The 13,243-nt window shown below is 44.2% G+C and overlaps 2 protein-coding genes across 4 annotated transcripts; both read right to left on the bottom strand.

The window, feature by feature from the left end:
* Positions 1-972: 972 nt before the first annotated feature.
* LOC100832350 (protein FAR1-RELATED SEQUENCE 6) lies at positions 973-7,627 on the bottom strand. 3 transcript variants are annotated; one of them, XM_024462154.1, is made up of 8 exons: positions 7,272-7,627; positions 7,046-7,170; positions 4,832-6,961; positions 4,614-4,730; positions 3,998-4,105; positions 3,750-3,806; positions 3,378-3,458; positions 973-1,379 (listed from the first exon to the last, which is right to left on the bottom strand). In XM_024462154.1, the coding sequence occupies exons 2-7, from the start codon at positions 7,160-7,162 to the stop codon at positions 3,417-3,419; spliced, it is 2,571 nt and encodes an 856-aa protein (XP_024317922.1). In that variant the 5' UTR covers positions 7,163-7,170; positions 7,272-7,627; the 3' UTR covers positions 973-1,379; positions 3,378-3,416. The 3 variants fall into 3 exon arrangements, with proteins under 3 accessions (XP_024317922.1, XP_024317921.1, XP_003572701.2); XM_024462153.1 differs by having other exon boundaries at positions 7,277-7,627; XM_003572653.4 differs by having other exon boundaries at positions 4,614-4,727; positions 7,277-7,625.
* A 4,176-nt stretch (positions 7,628-11,803) lies between these two features.
* On the bottom strand, positions 11,804-13,243 carry LOC106866440. Its single transcript, XM_014900646.2, has 3 exons — positions 12,882-13,243; positions 12,576-12,775; positions 11,804-12,474 (listed from the first exon to the last, which is right to left on the bottom strand). The coding sequence occupies exons 1-3, from the start codon at positions 12,975-12,977 to the stop codon at positions 12,096-12,098; spliced, it is 675 nt and encodes a 224-aa protein (XP_014756132.1). The 5' UTR covers positions 12,978-13,243; the 3' UTR covers positions 11,804-12,095.

Below are 13,243 nucleotides of genomic sequence, written 5' to 3'. Positions count from 1 at the left end.
GTTGTAAAGATGGATGCACAGGAGGGCAGGGGCTCCTGCCTACTTATCTATGGTGTTTGCTTGCACTTGACGCCTATATTCACGAGCAAATTTAGGATTCGGATTGTAACCTTCGGTTCCGCGTCGTCTTGTCGCTGCTCCGAATCCGAATTCTGCACAGGCTGCATGAGAACGGCGCGCGGTCAACCGTACGCTAAAGTGAGAAACTTTGGCCGGGGAGGGGATCCGTGCGCCAATTAACAATCGGAATCCGTGCTGCACGAGAACAGCCACATCTGGGCTCGGGACGCCAGCGTCGGAGCCCCGGGTCCCGTCCGTTGTGCGCGCTCGGCCCGGCCAAGGGCCATCTCTGTGGTGCGCGTGTGGGCGAACGAGGCAGCCGGGCATGCTCCGTGGAGATGAAGCGTCGACCAAGGACATACTCCTCAACATTAGCATTGACAACACCACTTGATGTCCCGAACTCCCGATCGATCTAATCATCTTGACTTACATGCGATGGTCGATCTGATAATACAGCAAGTAGGTGCTGTTTGACGAGAAATGTGGAAGTACTTTTACGTTTTAATCACGTCACCACACTGTTGCATCCTAATCCTGTTATTAAGACATGCACCATGTCATGTTCATGGCACTTGATTTTGGGTGTTCACTTCATTGAGAGCTCAGATTGATTGAGTTTGGCTTGGCGCTCAATTTTTTCTAGAGATGTTTTTGCATAGTACTGAAATAACAATTTGCAGCTGACGTTCGTCTGCACAGTATCTGTCAAATTTGAAAAGTGCGCGACGTTTCCACCTGAATATCTGAGTTTTGTACTCTGAAGAAAAAACGACGTTTAAACTGGGAAGGAGTATTGCTTAAAAGTTCAGTATCTTTTTGAAGGGGAAAAGTTCAGTATTTCTTTTGAAGGGGAAAAGTTCACTATTTCGACAGAACATAGAATAGCACGCATTTCAAACAGTCTGGACAGAATAGAAGCCTGCATTTTGCATAGTTTCATCCTGCAAGGCGGCAGGGTCATGTCATGTATCATGTATGCCAGCACATATGGCAGTACAAGTATACGCTGGCGATGTTGTATTGAGAAAAATTATGATCAGCGAACTTTGCAGTAGCATCCGTATATCCGTAAGCCACTAACCAGTGGCAACAAAGGATGTACACATGGACTAAAGATACTATGTACAACTTGATCCCAAAAATCACTGGGCAGGCCAGCAACAGCAGCTAACAGTAAGAAAGTTACAAAAATGTTACAATGGTCATCCCTTGGATTCCTCTGCCAAGTTACCAAATGTTCCTTGTAGAGTGCTATCGCCTTGTTGTCACCAGGTTAGTTCAGGCAGTAATTACAAGCTCCAGAGAAGTCATGGTACCTGAAATTTACATAGAATTCATGACAGATGACCAGACAAGATGCCAAACAGCTGAAATGTCACCAGCAATGTAGTATGTGACACACACTTCTTTTTACTGCAAGCTCTCTAAGATTTCAGTTATTTTAAACTAGAAAAAAAAAATCCTGACACTTCAAATTGGAATGGGCACTTTGAACCTGAAACCTGAACCAAACCCATATAGGCCGAATTGTCAGTGCATTCGGGTTCGGTTACGTTTTCTATCCTATCGGGTTTTAAGTTCGGAATTTATAACCAAAACACTGAATAACCATAATAACAAAACTTCTTGTAAGGCCTGCACAGACCTGTTAGTGTTACCTGTTGTAATCTCAGACAACCTCACAGACCAGTTACCGAGTTACATGCATCGGCCCAGCCCCTAAGGCCCGAGATCCCCAATCCCAACTCCACTGACTCCTACAGTCGTACTCTCCAGACTCCAGGATTCCAGCCACCAACGCCCAGCGCCTCAGCTCTACCAACGCCGCCTCGGTCCCCACTGGCATGCCACAATGGCTCAACAGGCAGCGGGCAGCGACCGCGTGACGGCAAGCTCCACGGCTTCTCTAGTCATCTATTCATCTTCTCTAGTCTATGTTCCCGTGGATGGATTATTGGATTTTAGATGCATGGTGATGGATGCAATGTATGGATCTCTGATTGTCCTGTCAAGTACTCACGATTGCCTGTGCATACTTGTTGTCTTGGGCAGATTTGCAGAAGGCTGGGGACAGGGACCTGCTACGTGAAGGCGCGATGAAGCTGGTGGCGAATGCTCAGAACATGATGCGGCGCCTGGGCAAGGGTTCTGTCTCTGCTGTGACTGGTGGTGGTGGTGGGGGGGGGGGGGGGTGATGCCAGCCATGACGACCTGATGCTCTTCTCTTTTGCTGGAGTGTACTTCTGTTATTTTTGCTCGGACTTTAATCTGTTTTACTTGTATGGTGCACTCTGCTGCACGTTGTTAGGGCCTGTAGTTTAGGGAGCAGGTTTTCGTCCCATAGTCAGGCTCCCGATTGCGAGGGCGTGGTCAGTGGGTTTCCTGCTCCACCGTAGTTCCTGGTTATCTCTCCCTTCTTTTGTTCTTCCTTTCCCTATGTGGTTCGTCGGTTGGAACAGACTTTGTATTTCCGTTATGTTAATAATGGAAAGGGGGGAGATCCCGGGTTGAAAAGTACTCGCAATTCATTTTTTAGCAAAATCGTGAAAGATGTTGTACTGCATATTGATTTCGATGCATGGATGCAGTCTATGTACGTTACCAGTGTATGGATTTAGATGCATGGAATCTTGTGCTATATATTGTATTCACAAACATTTGAATTTTTTCTGGAGCAAAATCAAGAAATGACACATCCTATTTTTATTCGGTTTATTCAGGGGACTGGATAGACCGAACCGAAATAATAGGTCTATTTGGGTTCGATGTTTTTTAGAAATTCTGTCTCCATTTTCTGGAACCTGAAATACCCATAGAACAAATAGACCGAACAGAAAAAACTAATAGACCGAATGCCTAGCCCTATTCATATCTGAACTGCCGGGTGCAAAACTCTGATGCATATTGTAAACCTGATATTTTCACAACGGAATTCCCGTAAAAAAATTCTTTCTTGTTACCAAAAAAAGCCAACCATAGCTCAAGAGTGAGTGAAGGAAAGGGCATTCCATTCAGCATTCTAGTTGAATCAATGTTTTATGCCCAAGAAGATTTATGCCAGGACTCACAAGATTTCAAGCGGCACTAGCAAGCTTGTTCTAAAACATGTAGTGTTTGTTGCAAGCTGGCATCCATCTGCTGTGTTATTTTCTGATTCTCAGGTTTTCCACTACTTCAATTCCAAGATTTATGCTTGGAGAACTTGTGTTTCCAAATATGTAAAGTTTTTTACCGAAAGTGTAGTAGAACAGGGCAGTATGACAATTGCCAACAGTATTACCGCAAAGATGCATATAGATAAACGGACAACATACCTAAAATTGTACTTCCACAATTAGAGCAAAGAACATGTTCTACCCTGCTCTTCGCGTAGGAGTTCTTAGCAACGGATTATCCTGCAGTATAGTCATACCACTCATTTTATTATGTGTAGGAGTGGCCTTAAATGCCAAATGGGAAAATAGGCAGAGGGCAATAGTTTTTAGGTGTTCCAGTACAAATGTATTAAAAAAATGGTGGTTTGATTGAATAAATGTTTAATGAGAACATGGTACAAGATAAAAATAAAAAAACAACTGTAGACACTAGACATTGGTCATTTTTGCATGGAGCCCTTTTCCTATCTAACAAGAGTGTCTTGATTACTTTACTGTAGTAGTAGTAGTAGATTAAAATGTTGGGTTGACCTGCAAAGTTGGGTTGTAAACCCACTGATTTCCGAACCCATGGGGATCTGCCTGGACCTGAAATGTTTACAATGGAAAGGGGTTGATAATTGTGCAAGTCGAAGAAGCACATGGAGAAGATGGTTTAGTACATAAATCAACACGACTGCTCATAACTGTGAGCTCAGGTTAACAATCGGTAACTACATAGTTGCAACCAAAAAAATCATGGAATGTTATCAAGATCTGCATAATTATATAACAAAAACCTGCATAAAGTTGTTTGGCAACATTCTTGCTTGGCTAGGCACTTGATGTTGGTGATTTACATCCATTCCAAAATGAGCTCCAAATGATAGGTTTGGAGATATCCCGTCCTGTTTAAGTTTGCAACATGATTATTCAAACATATAGGAAAATAATAATAGTAGCAGAAGACAAGTACTCCCTCGGTCCCTCCTTCCGATTTTATAGGTCGCTTTAGATTGTTTTTCCCAATTTACATGTCGTATTAGCATGTCGTCAACTCATTGACTGAAAAAACTCTTTAGGTTTCACGGGAACAATTAAGGCTGCCATAATTTCATCCTTTCATTAATTCGTTTCTCTCCCATTAAGAACGGCATTGCATGGCCGCAGCTTTTGCATGCAGCACAGATTCGCTCACACGCGTGCCGGGATAGGCAGAAAAAAAATCATCTGTAGCACACGCTCAGCCAGGACAGTAATGGCATGAATGCAATGAATTATTATTCAATCAACCAAAGCGTTTTTACTTTTTAGCGTTGCAGTCAGTAACTAATCAGCCTCCTTTCTAGTGATTGAAACTGCTACTTGGTTTGAGCTAAAACAACCTATAAATGGGAAGAGGGGAGTAATGTATACCATTAAATCAATGCTTCCTTGCATTCCCATGTGAGAACTTTCAAGATGAGAGGCTGGTGGTGTCCCTTGAATCATACTAGTTTCAGCTGTCACAAATGATGACCGCAGAAAATCCTGCTAAACAGAACACAAACAAATCAACCAAGGCATATTCGTACGACAAACTGAAATATGGTGATTGGTGCTCTTTAAGAGCCCAAAACTGAGAACAGACAAACCTGTTCTTTATTCGACCGTAATACAGTATCAGGATTAGATTCTGCCACTTTCTTTGCTGGCCGACCTCGGCGCTTTGCATTTATTGATTGAGAATTCTTTACACCCTCTGGAAACTGAGGACTAAAAAGGCCTTGACCATTTTCAGGAGCTTCAGCCTCGAAAGAGAGAAGCGTGGACTGCCTCTCTCGAGCAGATAGGTCATCCTCCAGAAGAGCTTTTTCTGCTTCTCGTAGCAACTTCAGAGCAACAAGGTACCTACTCTCAGAAATGAACCCTAAATTGAGCAGCTGACGGCACTGTGTGAACATATAATCATGGCGCTCAACTGCGCCACCAAGGAGCATCTCATTAGGATAATGTGACAAAGCATGCAATTTCTTATAGTCCCTTTTCCAGCGATCAAGGACATATCTTTGCGGGATCTCAAACAACTCCTGCAACTTCAACACAGACAATGCATGCCTGCATAGGATGCCAGTGAACTCAAAGAAACCACATTCACACTGAACAATGAGCTCTTCTTCTTTCCAACATAAAACTTCATAAGTCCTGCTCTCCGTCTCCTTTCCATCTTCCATGTATGAGCATTCTTTCACATTAAAAGTAACAAATGAGCCATCCACTGATGTTTCCATACCGTCACAATACATTGTTGCTTTCAATTCATCCTGAAATTTCCTGAACATGCTGATTGTATATGCTTTGGCCAGTTGCTCTTCCATGTAAAACTTCGTTACAGTCAATGGCGTCCTATGGGATGATTCTTCATCTGCTTGCAACTCTTTCTTGTATTTGTTCTCTAATATCATCTCATATTTACTGAAGAATTGCTTCAGAGAAGTTTTTGGGTACACAAACCCATCATAGTATGAAGTAACAGACTCCCCGCGCTGTGAAACTGACATACCCGCCCAGAATTTGTCTTTGAGATAGGCAGGTGCCCATAATTGCCGATGCATAAATAGGGAACTGAGGCATTCATTTTCTGCAAGACTATGTTCCTCGATAATCTTCTTCCAGTCAGCTTCAAACTCTGGGATCTTCAAAGACCCATAGGTTACTTTCTTCAGTGATTTCTTAATTGTTTTGAATTCCGCATGTGCTTTCAAGTTCTCTGCCACGTCTTTCATAATGCGATACAGACAAAGGCGATGTTTAACTTGGGAAAATACTTCTCTAACCGCATCTAGAATAGCATTGTAATGCTCAGTGATGATTGTGTAGGGGTAAGAATCCTTCATACATGTCAAAAATGCTCTAAATAACCAAGTATAGCTGTCAGCACTTAGATCCGACAGTAAACCAGTACCAAACAAAACAGACTGACCATGGTTATTCATCCCAGTGAAGAAAACAAGTGGCAAATCAAATTTTTGGGTCAGGTATGAAGTGTCGAAATAAACAACATCTTGACCAAAATATTCATACGCTGCCTGTGACCTAGCATCGCTCCAAAACAAGTTCCTCAGGCGCCCTTGTTTGTCCAAATCTACTAAGTAGAAGAAATTTGGATTCTTATTCTGCATGCCCCCGAAAAACTTCTGGATGTACTCATCATCTCCTTCACCGAACTTAAGCCTTCCTATCTCAGTAAAGTTCCCTTGCTCTCTGTCAACTATCGGAACATTCCGGCGTCCTTTTAACCGTGAAGTAGTTTCCCCATTCTTGGCGTCCGTCAGTTTCTTGTAACAGTTCATGAGTGAGTCAGAAGATTGGTTCAGTGGATGGTTGTGATCAAGCTTAGCATCATCAATATGAAGCCATCTGTCTTGCCTTAACTTCAACGAGATCCTAGCTGGACAGTTTATCTTTGCTGTTTCTCTAGACAGATAGCATGCATTCACTCTTCCTCTCCCTGCTCGACTGCATCCAAGCACCAACCTCCGACACACTCCTGACTTCAAGTACGAGGACTTTAGGATGATCGCCGAAAAGCCAGAATCGACAGCATACTGCTTGTAGTACCTTAGTGCATCATCGTAAGTTTTGAATCTCAACCCAAAACGGGGTGCATTCGCATCTACCTTGGCCCTCCCCACATCTTCCTCTCCACTGTCATTGTCATCAAGGAGGATCACCTCTTTGCCCTCATGCAAAGGCAGCTCCCTCACAGGGTTACCTCCCAATTCCTAGCAAAAAACGAAGCACCAAAAATTTATTCTCTTGGCAGCAGACATCAAAACAACACTTCAAGTTACCCAAAAATTTCTAACCTGAGATTTTTCAACGTTCTTCGGCAATGCACCGTTCCCTGATAGCTCTGAGCTCTTCACAGCGGCACTAGCAGACACATCCTCGATTGGTACCTCCGTCGGCAACTCCTCTACCATATTTCTTGCTGTTTAACAGGCACGAGGTAAATATCTGTCAACCAATTGCTCGGCCCCAAACGAACCCCATCGGAAATTGCTGCGGCGCTTGCTAGGGGAGCGGCCTTGCCTTACCTTAAGCAGGCGGCCCAGGGAGGGCACTTCAGGGATGCACGGTGCCCTCACTCCTGAGGGGACCAAATTCACAGACACCGCCTCACCACGCAACCGTTGTTCAAAAGGGTAGGGCCGTCGGCGACGAGGCAGCCGACCGCGAGGGCTGCAAGCGGCGGCGGCGGCTCACTGGCTCGGTGGAGGGGACAAGGGAGCGGGCGGCGGGAATGAGTAGGGGAGACGAGGCTAGCAGCGCGTGGAGAGCACAGAGGCAGTACGGTTAGGGTTTTGGGGGTTGGATTGCTTTGGATCGGCGAGAAGATGGACGGGATCATAGGAAAAAGGAGCAACGAGATGAAGGGTCAAGGGAGCTGGGAGAGCTGATGAAGGAGCTGCGAGATGGGCCCACCAGCCAGGCAGAGAGAGTTTGAAGCATGTCCGCTAACGCTGTTCTCTTTTTTCTTTTTTTTTACAGTTAATACTAGATCTGTGCGGTGTTTTGCTGCCGAATAAGCCCGTCAGGCTATGGACGAGGAAAAAATCGACGACAGGATTTGCTAAATTTGAACTGTGGATCCAAATTCATGGAGATTGGCAAGAGATGAAACCTGAAGAGGGTTGATGTACTAACTCATGGATTTGCACAACTTATTTGTCAGGGGTGAGAAAAAAAAGGTTGGAAAAAATTGAACGGACAATCACCATCTTAAAAATTTACAAATAAAAAAAATATATAAACATATATATAGGCACTCTGTTAACGCAAAAACTTGTAATGCTTGCTAAGATTTGTCAGATCCAGTCTGCAAGTATTTCATTTGCTTTGTTCGAACACAGAATTGAACCATAGCTATGCCTAAAAGCTTTGCAAAAATTTTATCCGTTTTAGTTTATATATTACATTGAACCAAATACTCCTCTAGAGAGTAGGAAGGAGGGATCGCAAGAACACACGACAACTAATTATGGATGACTGCAAGAATCTGGATGACATAAAAAACATCCATTAAGAACTTGGTCTGCAATTGTGAATGGGCAGACTACCAGTACTTTTATGTCAAACGAATTAAACGTAAATGTGGTTCTGCATCTTTTTCCAGCAGCTGTGCACACCACTGAAAATAAAATCTTATCAGCATAAAAGTTGAATTCTATGGAATATCTCATTTGTTTTTCTGCTCTCTTGCATTACAAACTTGGAGTCTTTTACTGTATTTGTTTCAAGTAGATGACAGTTCAAAATTGAAACAATCTTGCATTCTTGAAAAATTGAAACAATCTTTAGTACACAACTTTGACAACAATTTTTCTATCGAAAGCACAAATGATTTAGCTAATTCCATGTAAAATGTAGTGTTTCCATAATAACCATACCAAAAATGGACCAGAAATCGTTTCCACCATTTTTAATTAGCTCTATCTTCAGAAGAAGTGAATTGCTACAGCTTAACTTGTCAGTTAAGACAAGATTTTTCTTCTCAGGGGAAGCTGGAACGATGGGGAGTTATTACATCGCTGTGCTACGTGTCTCTAGATGAGATAGAAAGATGCATGAAAATAGGACTGTTGTGCACCCAAATAGAGCGGGGAAACCGACCCACCATGCCGGATGTTTTTGAGATGCTAAATCAGTAAACTTCAAGAATAAAAACAGGGCCTGATCAGGCAAATTGATTTTACTGCCGGCGTCACTTGTCCTCCTTGATTGGGAATACCACTCAGCAAAATAAAGATCTCGCTGGGATATATTTGGAACCTGGAAGGATGTGTGTGAAAAATAACACTTTTGGATGATAATTTCATTCTATGTAGGAGTAGAATACTTCCTCCCATGACCTGCTTTTAGGATGGAGTTGCAGCGAGCTCTGTTTTCCCATCAGGAAAACGTATATTGATACCGTCTGGAACATATTTTTTATGTAACACAACACTAACAAAATTGTGGACAGCTTGAAAGTTTGTTGATTTTTTTAAGACTGGAAGAACGGTTGATTTTCCTTTTTGATAACTACCATCTCTGTTCTTAAATTCTCCCTCCATCCATAGAAAGTGTTGTCCACTTAGTACAAAATTTATACTAACTTAGTATAAAATGGGCAACACTTTTTATGGATGGGGGAGTATAAAATTATCTAACTTCGTCTTAAGTCAAAGTAGACATTTGCTCTAAATTAGAAAATGACTTTTGTAGCAACGGATGGGCTACTTAGTATAGATATTTATAATCAGATTTGTGGGATATATAGAAAACAACCAATAACTTCAAATTGAAATGGAGTTTTAATGTTTTGGAATACTATCAGGTTATCTTTTATACACATGTGAATTTTCACATTCATTATGCGCGATCATCATCGTATATATGAAACAAGTGTAGGGTAATATTTGTCGCAACCATAAGCGATCAATGTTTCTATCTGTGATTCCGTCGTTCTGTAGCAACACATGTGCACCGTACTATTATATAGTAAACACAAATACAATGACCCACACTCGCATGCATGCATACACTCAACCACCGCGTACACATATATGTGTACGAGCCAATTGTCGCCTTTATCGTACGGCTTATGGACCATGAAAACGGATTGCCACATAAGCATGCACATCAGAGTGGAACACATCGACACGTGTGAGAGTGTTACCCACAGTATAGACGATCAACTATATCATGGTTTGAGGAGCTGGAAGAATTGCTATGTGAAATTGGTGCAAATATTTTTTTTGTAGCAATTGTTTCACGGAAAACTGCAAAGTAAACAAGTATCTATGATTATCTTAAAAGTTCAAAAACGAATCAATCCTTATAAATATGAGGATAAGCCTAAAATTGCAATCAATATAAAATATTCACGAGGATAGCAAACACTCCCTCCGATCCATAAAAGTGTCGTCCACTTAGTACAAAACTTATACTCCCTCCGTTCCATAATTCTTGTCTCAAATTTGTCCAAAAATGAATGTATCTATTCCTAAAAAGCGTCTAGATACATGTAACATTTCGACAAGAATTATGGAACGGAGGGAGTACTAATTTAGTACAAAATGGACGACACTTTTGTGGATCGGAGAGAGTATTTTAATAGTCATACTTTTTTGTACCTATTGTTTTAAGAAAGGTAATTTGCCTTTTCAACTTTCAAGTGGGAGGAGCCAATGCTAACTACACCACATCTGTATGCAATATACCACTTTTGACTATATCAAATTACTGTATCCACATGCAAAAAATAATTTTAAAGCAAAACATAACGATAAGATCTACAGTCCCTGTAATTCGCTCATGTGGTAAATCCAAGATTCGGAAAGCGGTTTCTTCCTCTCCACCTTTCCCCCTCAATTCATCAAAACATACTGTCACCTTGACATACACTCGGTAACACATGAGAATAAAAACACGATATAAAACAACCTAGCAATCTTGTTGCAAAATCATGACTAGATTTTCTTCCATGTCCTCAAGAACACATCGAACTACTCACAACAACGAATCATGGATTGAATAGAGACACAATGAGGTACAATACAATAGGAAAATTGAGCTATGACACCAAAGAGTAACACAGTATCAATCAATAAAAATGATACTGAGAAGTTACGGCGGGCTCCAATCTACACCGATTGTGAGGGGGGCGAAGTCAGAGATGGACACAGGTGGAGTCGTCAATGGAGATGAAGATCGTAATAATCCCCACGATATCAAGAAAACCAAAACCGACATGAAAAATCAACAGAGAGCATGTGCACTCACGGATTCAGTTTCTTGCGTTGACAGTGGGAGGGGTATCCATGGCAAAACGGATCTCTGATGCCAGCACCTTCCCCTTTCTGCATATCTCTCCATCCCTAGACAGAGAAAGACGGACACCACAAACTAAACATGTTGAAAAGAGAAACCTGACCAGGTACCCGAGCCCACCAAACAAGAAAATCTGTTTCTTAGGGCTTGTTTGGATCGTGACCTGCGTGCGCCTGAGTCAGGCCAGCAAAATCGGTGGCCTGAGCACGTCTGGCTTGATCGCTGCTAACTCGCCTGACCAGGCAGCAAATTTCGTCAGGCATGTTGTCCAGGACTCCAACCAAACAGCCTCTTAGTCACATGAATCTTACAAACAAAATGTGCGCCCAGAAGAGTGAGCGACGGCGAATTAGATGGAATAGCCAAAGTGTAAAAAAAAAGTGGCGCCGAAGACGACGGGATGGTGCTGACGGTGCTCGCCATCCTGAGCGTGGTGGCGGCCCTGATAGGGCAGTGCGTCTGCGGCTCCTTGTCTTGGCAGAGGAGCTTGCACTTTTTTTCTGCGAAAAAGTGGAGCTTGTGCTTGATGTCATTCCCCGGCCGGTAGTTGGTGATCGGATTATGCGTCCAACCAGGAAATTGTCCCGCGATCAACAATCACCCGAGCACACGAAGACGACCACCCAGTCAATCAATAGTTAACCAAAAAAATTAAATGAGGTAAAAGTTGGCACAAGTTTCCCTAAATGGGGTAAAATAAGAGAATTTCTGCTAAATGGGAGAATTTGTGTCAAAATGATCAAACTAGGGACTAAAAAATGGAAGTCACTCTAAAAAAACACATAAGCACGCTTCTGGAGGCTTGCACCCTCAGGATTTTGTTCCATGTCTATTAACCAACAATGAGCGATGAAATCCCAAATTCACAGTGCAGGTACAGAGATCAACACAAGGAGCCAATCCAAAGGAACGACGCGAACTTGTTGCCAGACCACAACTACGATTGGTTTTTTCCGACAAAGAACTATGATTGATTGCAGTAGTGATTCTACGAAACACGCACATGAAACGGGAAATGGAACCATATTGGGGGCAAAAACGTCAGGATGTGCCTGCAGGCGCCTTGGCTCCATAGCCGCCGTACGGGGGAGGGGGAGGAGGGGCAGCAATAGGGTAGCCCATGGCTGGGTATTGGTAATAAGCCTGCTGCTGCGGCTGGAAATACGGCTGTTGTGGTTGCCCCATCGCGACGGCCTGCGGCGGCTGATCCTCCGGCTCCGCGGTCTCCTGGTAGACGTAGGCGGCGATCCCGAAGAGGAGAGCCACGAGGGACGCGACCGACGCCGACAAGAAGAGCCCGCCCTTGAAGACGCTGCAGCCGTACACCGACTGGAAGCGCCCCCTCGTGGGCGCCCTCTCCCCGCCCGCGTTCCGCCACGCGCCGAACAGGAACAGCGCCGTCGCCGCCAACGTCACCGTCCTGCGATCGATGCCACGAAGCTAGATCAAGATCAGAACACGGTGGTCTCTCTCGATCAACAGGCGATGATGCCGGATGCTTATGCGGGCGTAGCAGCTTACAAGTAGATGGCGGACGTCCTGGCAACGATGGAGCGCGTGCGGCCGCTGATGGAGCGCGTCCGGGTCCGGCGCCCGAAGCAGCCGCTGGCGGCGCTGAGCACGGACAGGCCGGCGAGCAGGAGCACCGCGGCCCCGATCCCGCAGCCGAGCGCCGCCGTGGTCCGGTACACGCAGTACCTCCCGTCGTATCCTACGAAAGACTGCCCCCACCCGGCCGGTCACGGTCAGTTCAAGCTAAGAAGCACACAAGAACTGAAGAAGAAAGAGTAAAAGAAGAGAGATCGATCTGATGGAGCGACGACTTGCCTTGGACCTGGCGCGCTCGGCGATGAACCCGAGGACGGCCGCCCCGAGCACCAGCGCGGCCGCCGCCACGCTTATCAACACCACGCGGATCTGCATCCTGATGCCTGCCTGAATTCTATGCCTCGTGCTAGAGACGACCGGGAAAATTCGATGGATGTTTTGCCGTACCAACTGTCAAGAGTTTGATTCCCCTGCCCTTTCAACTACGGAGCACTTCACTTTCTTAGCAATTGATTAGCTTCCGCTGATGAGGAGACCGCACAGCTGACATCGACTAGCATTACTATATGCGACGAATAAGAAACCGAGCAAGCGGGGTACACGGAGACGCGATGACTCGTTTCTATCCAAGGCTGCAAGCC

Source organism: Brachypodium distachyon, chromosome 3, assembly GCF_000005505.3.
Source record: "Brachypodium distachyon strain Bd21 chromosome 3, Brachypodium_distachyon_v3.0, whole genome shotgun sequence".
NCBI classification, from domain to species: Eukaryota; Viridiplantae; Streptophyta; class Magnoliopsida; order Poales; family Poaceae; genus Brachypodium; species Brachypodium distachyon.
This window is presented reverse-complemented; position numbering and strand designations above follow the sequence as displayed.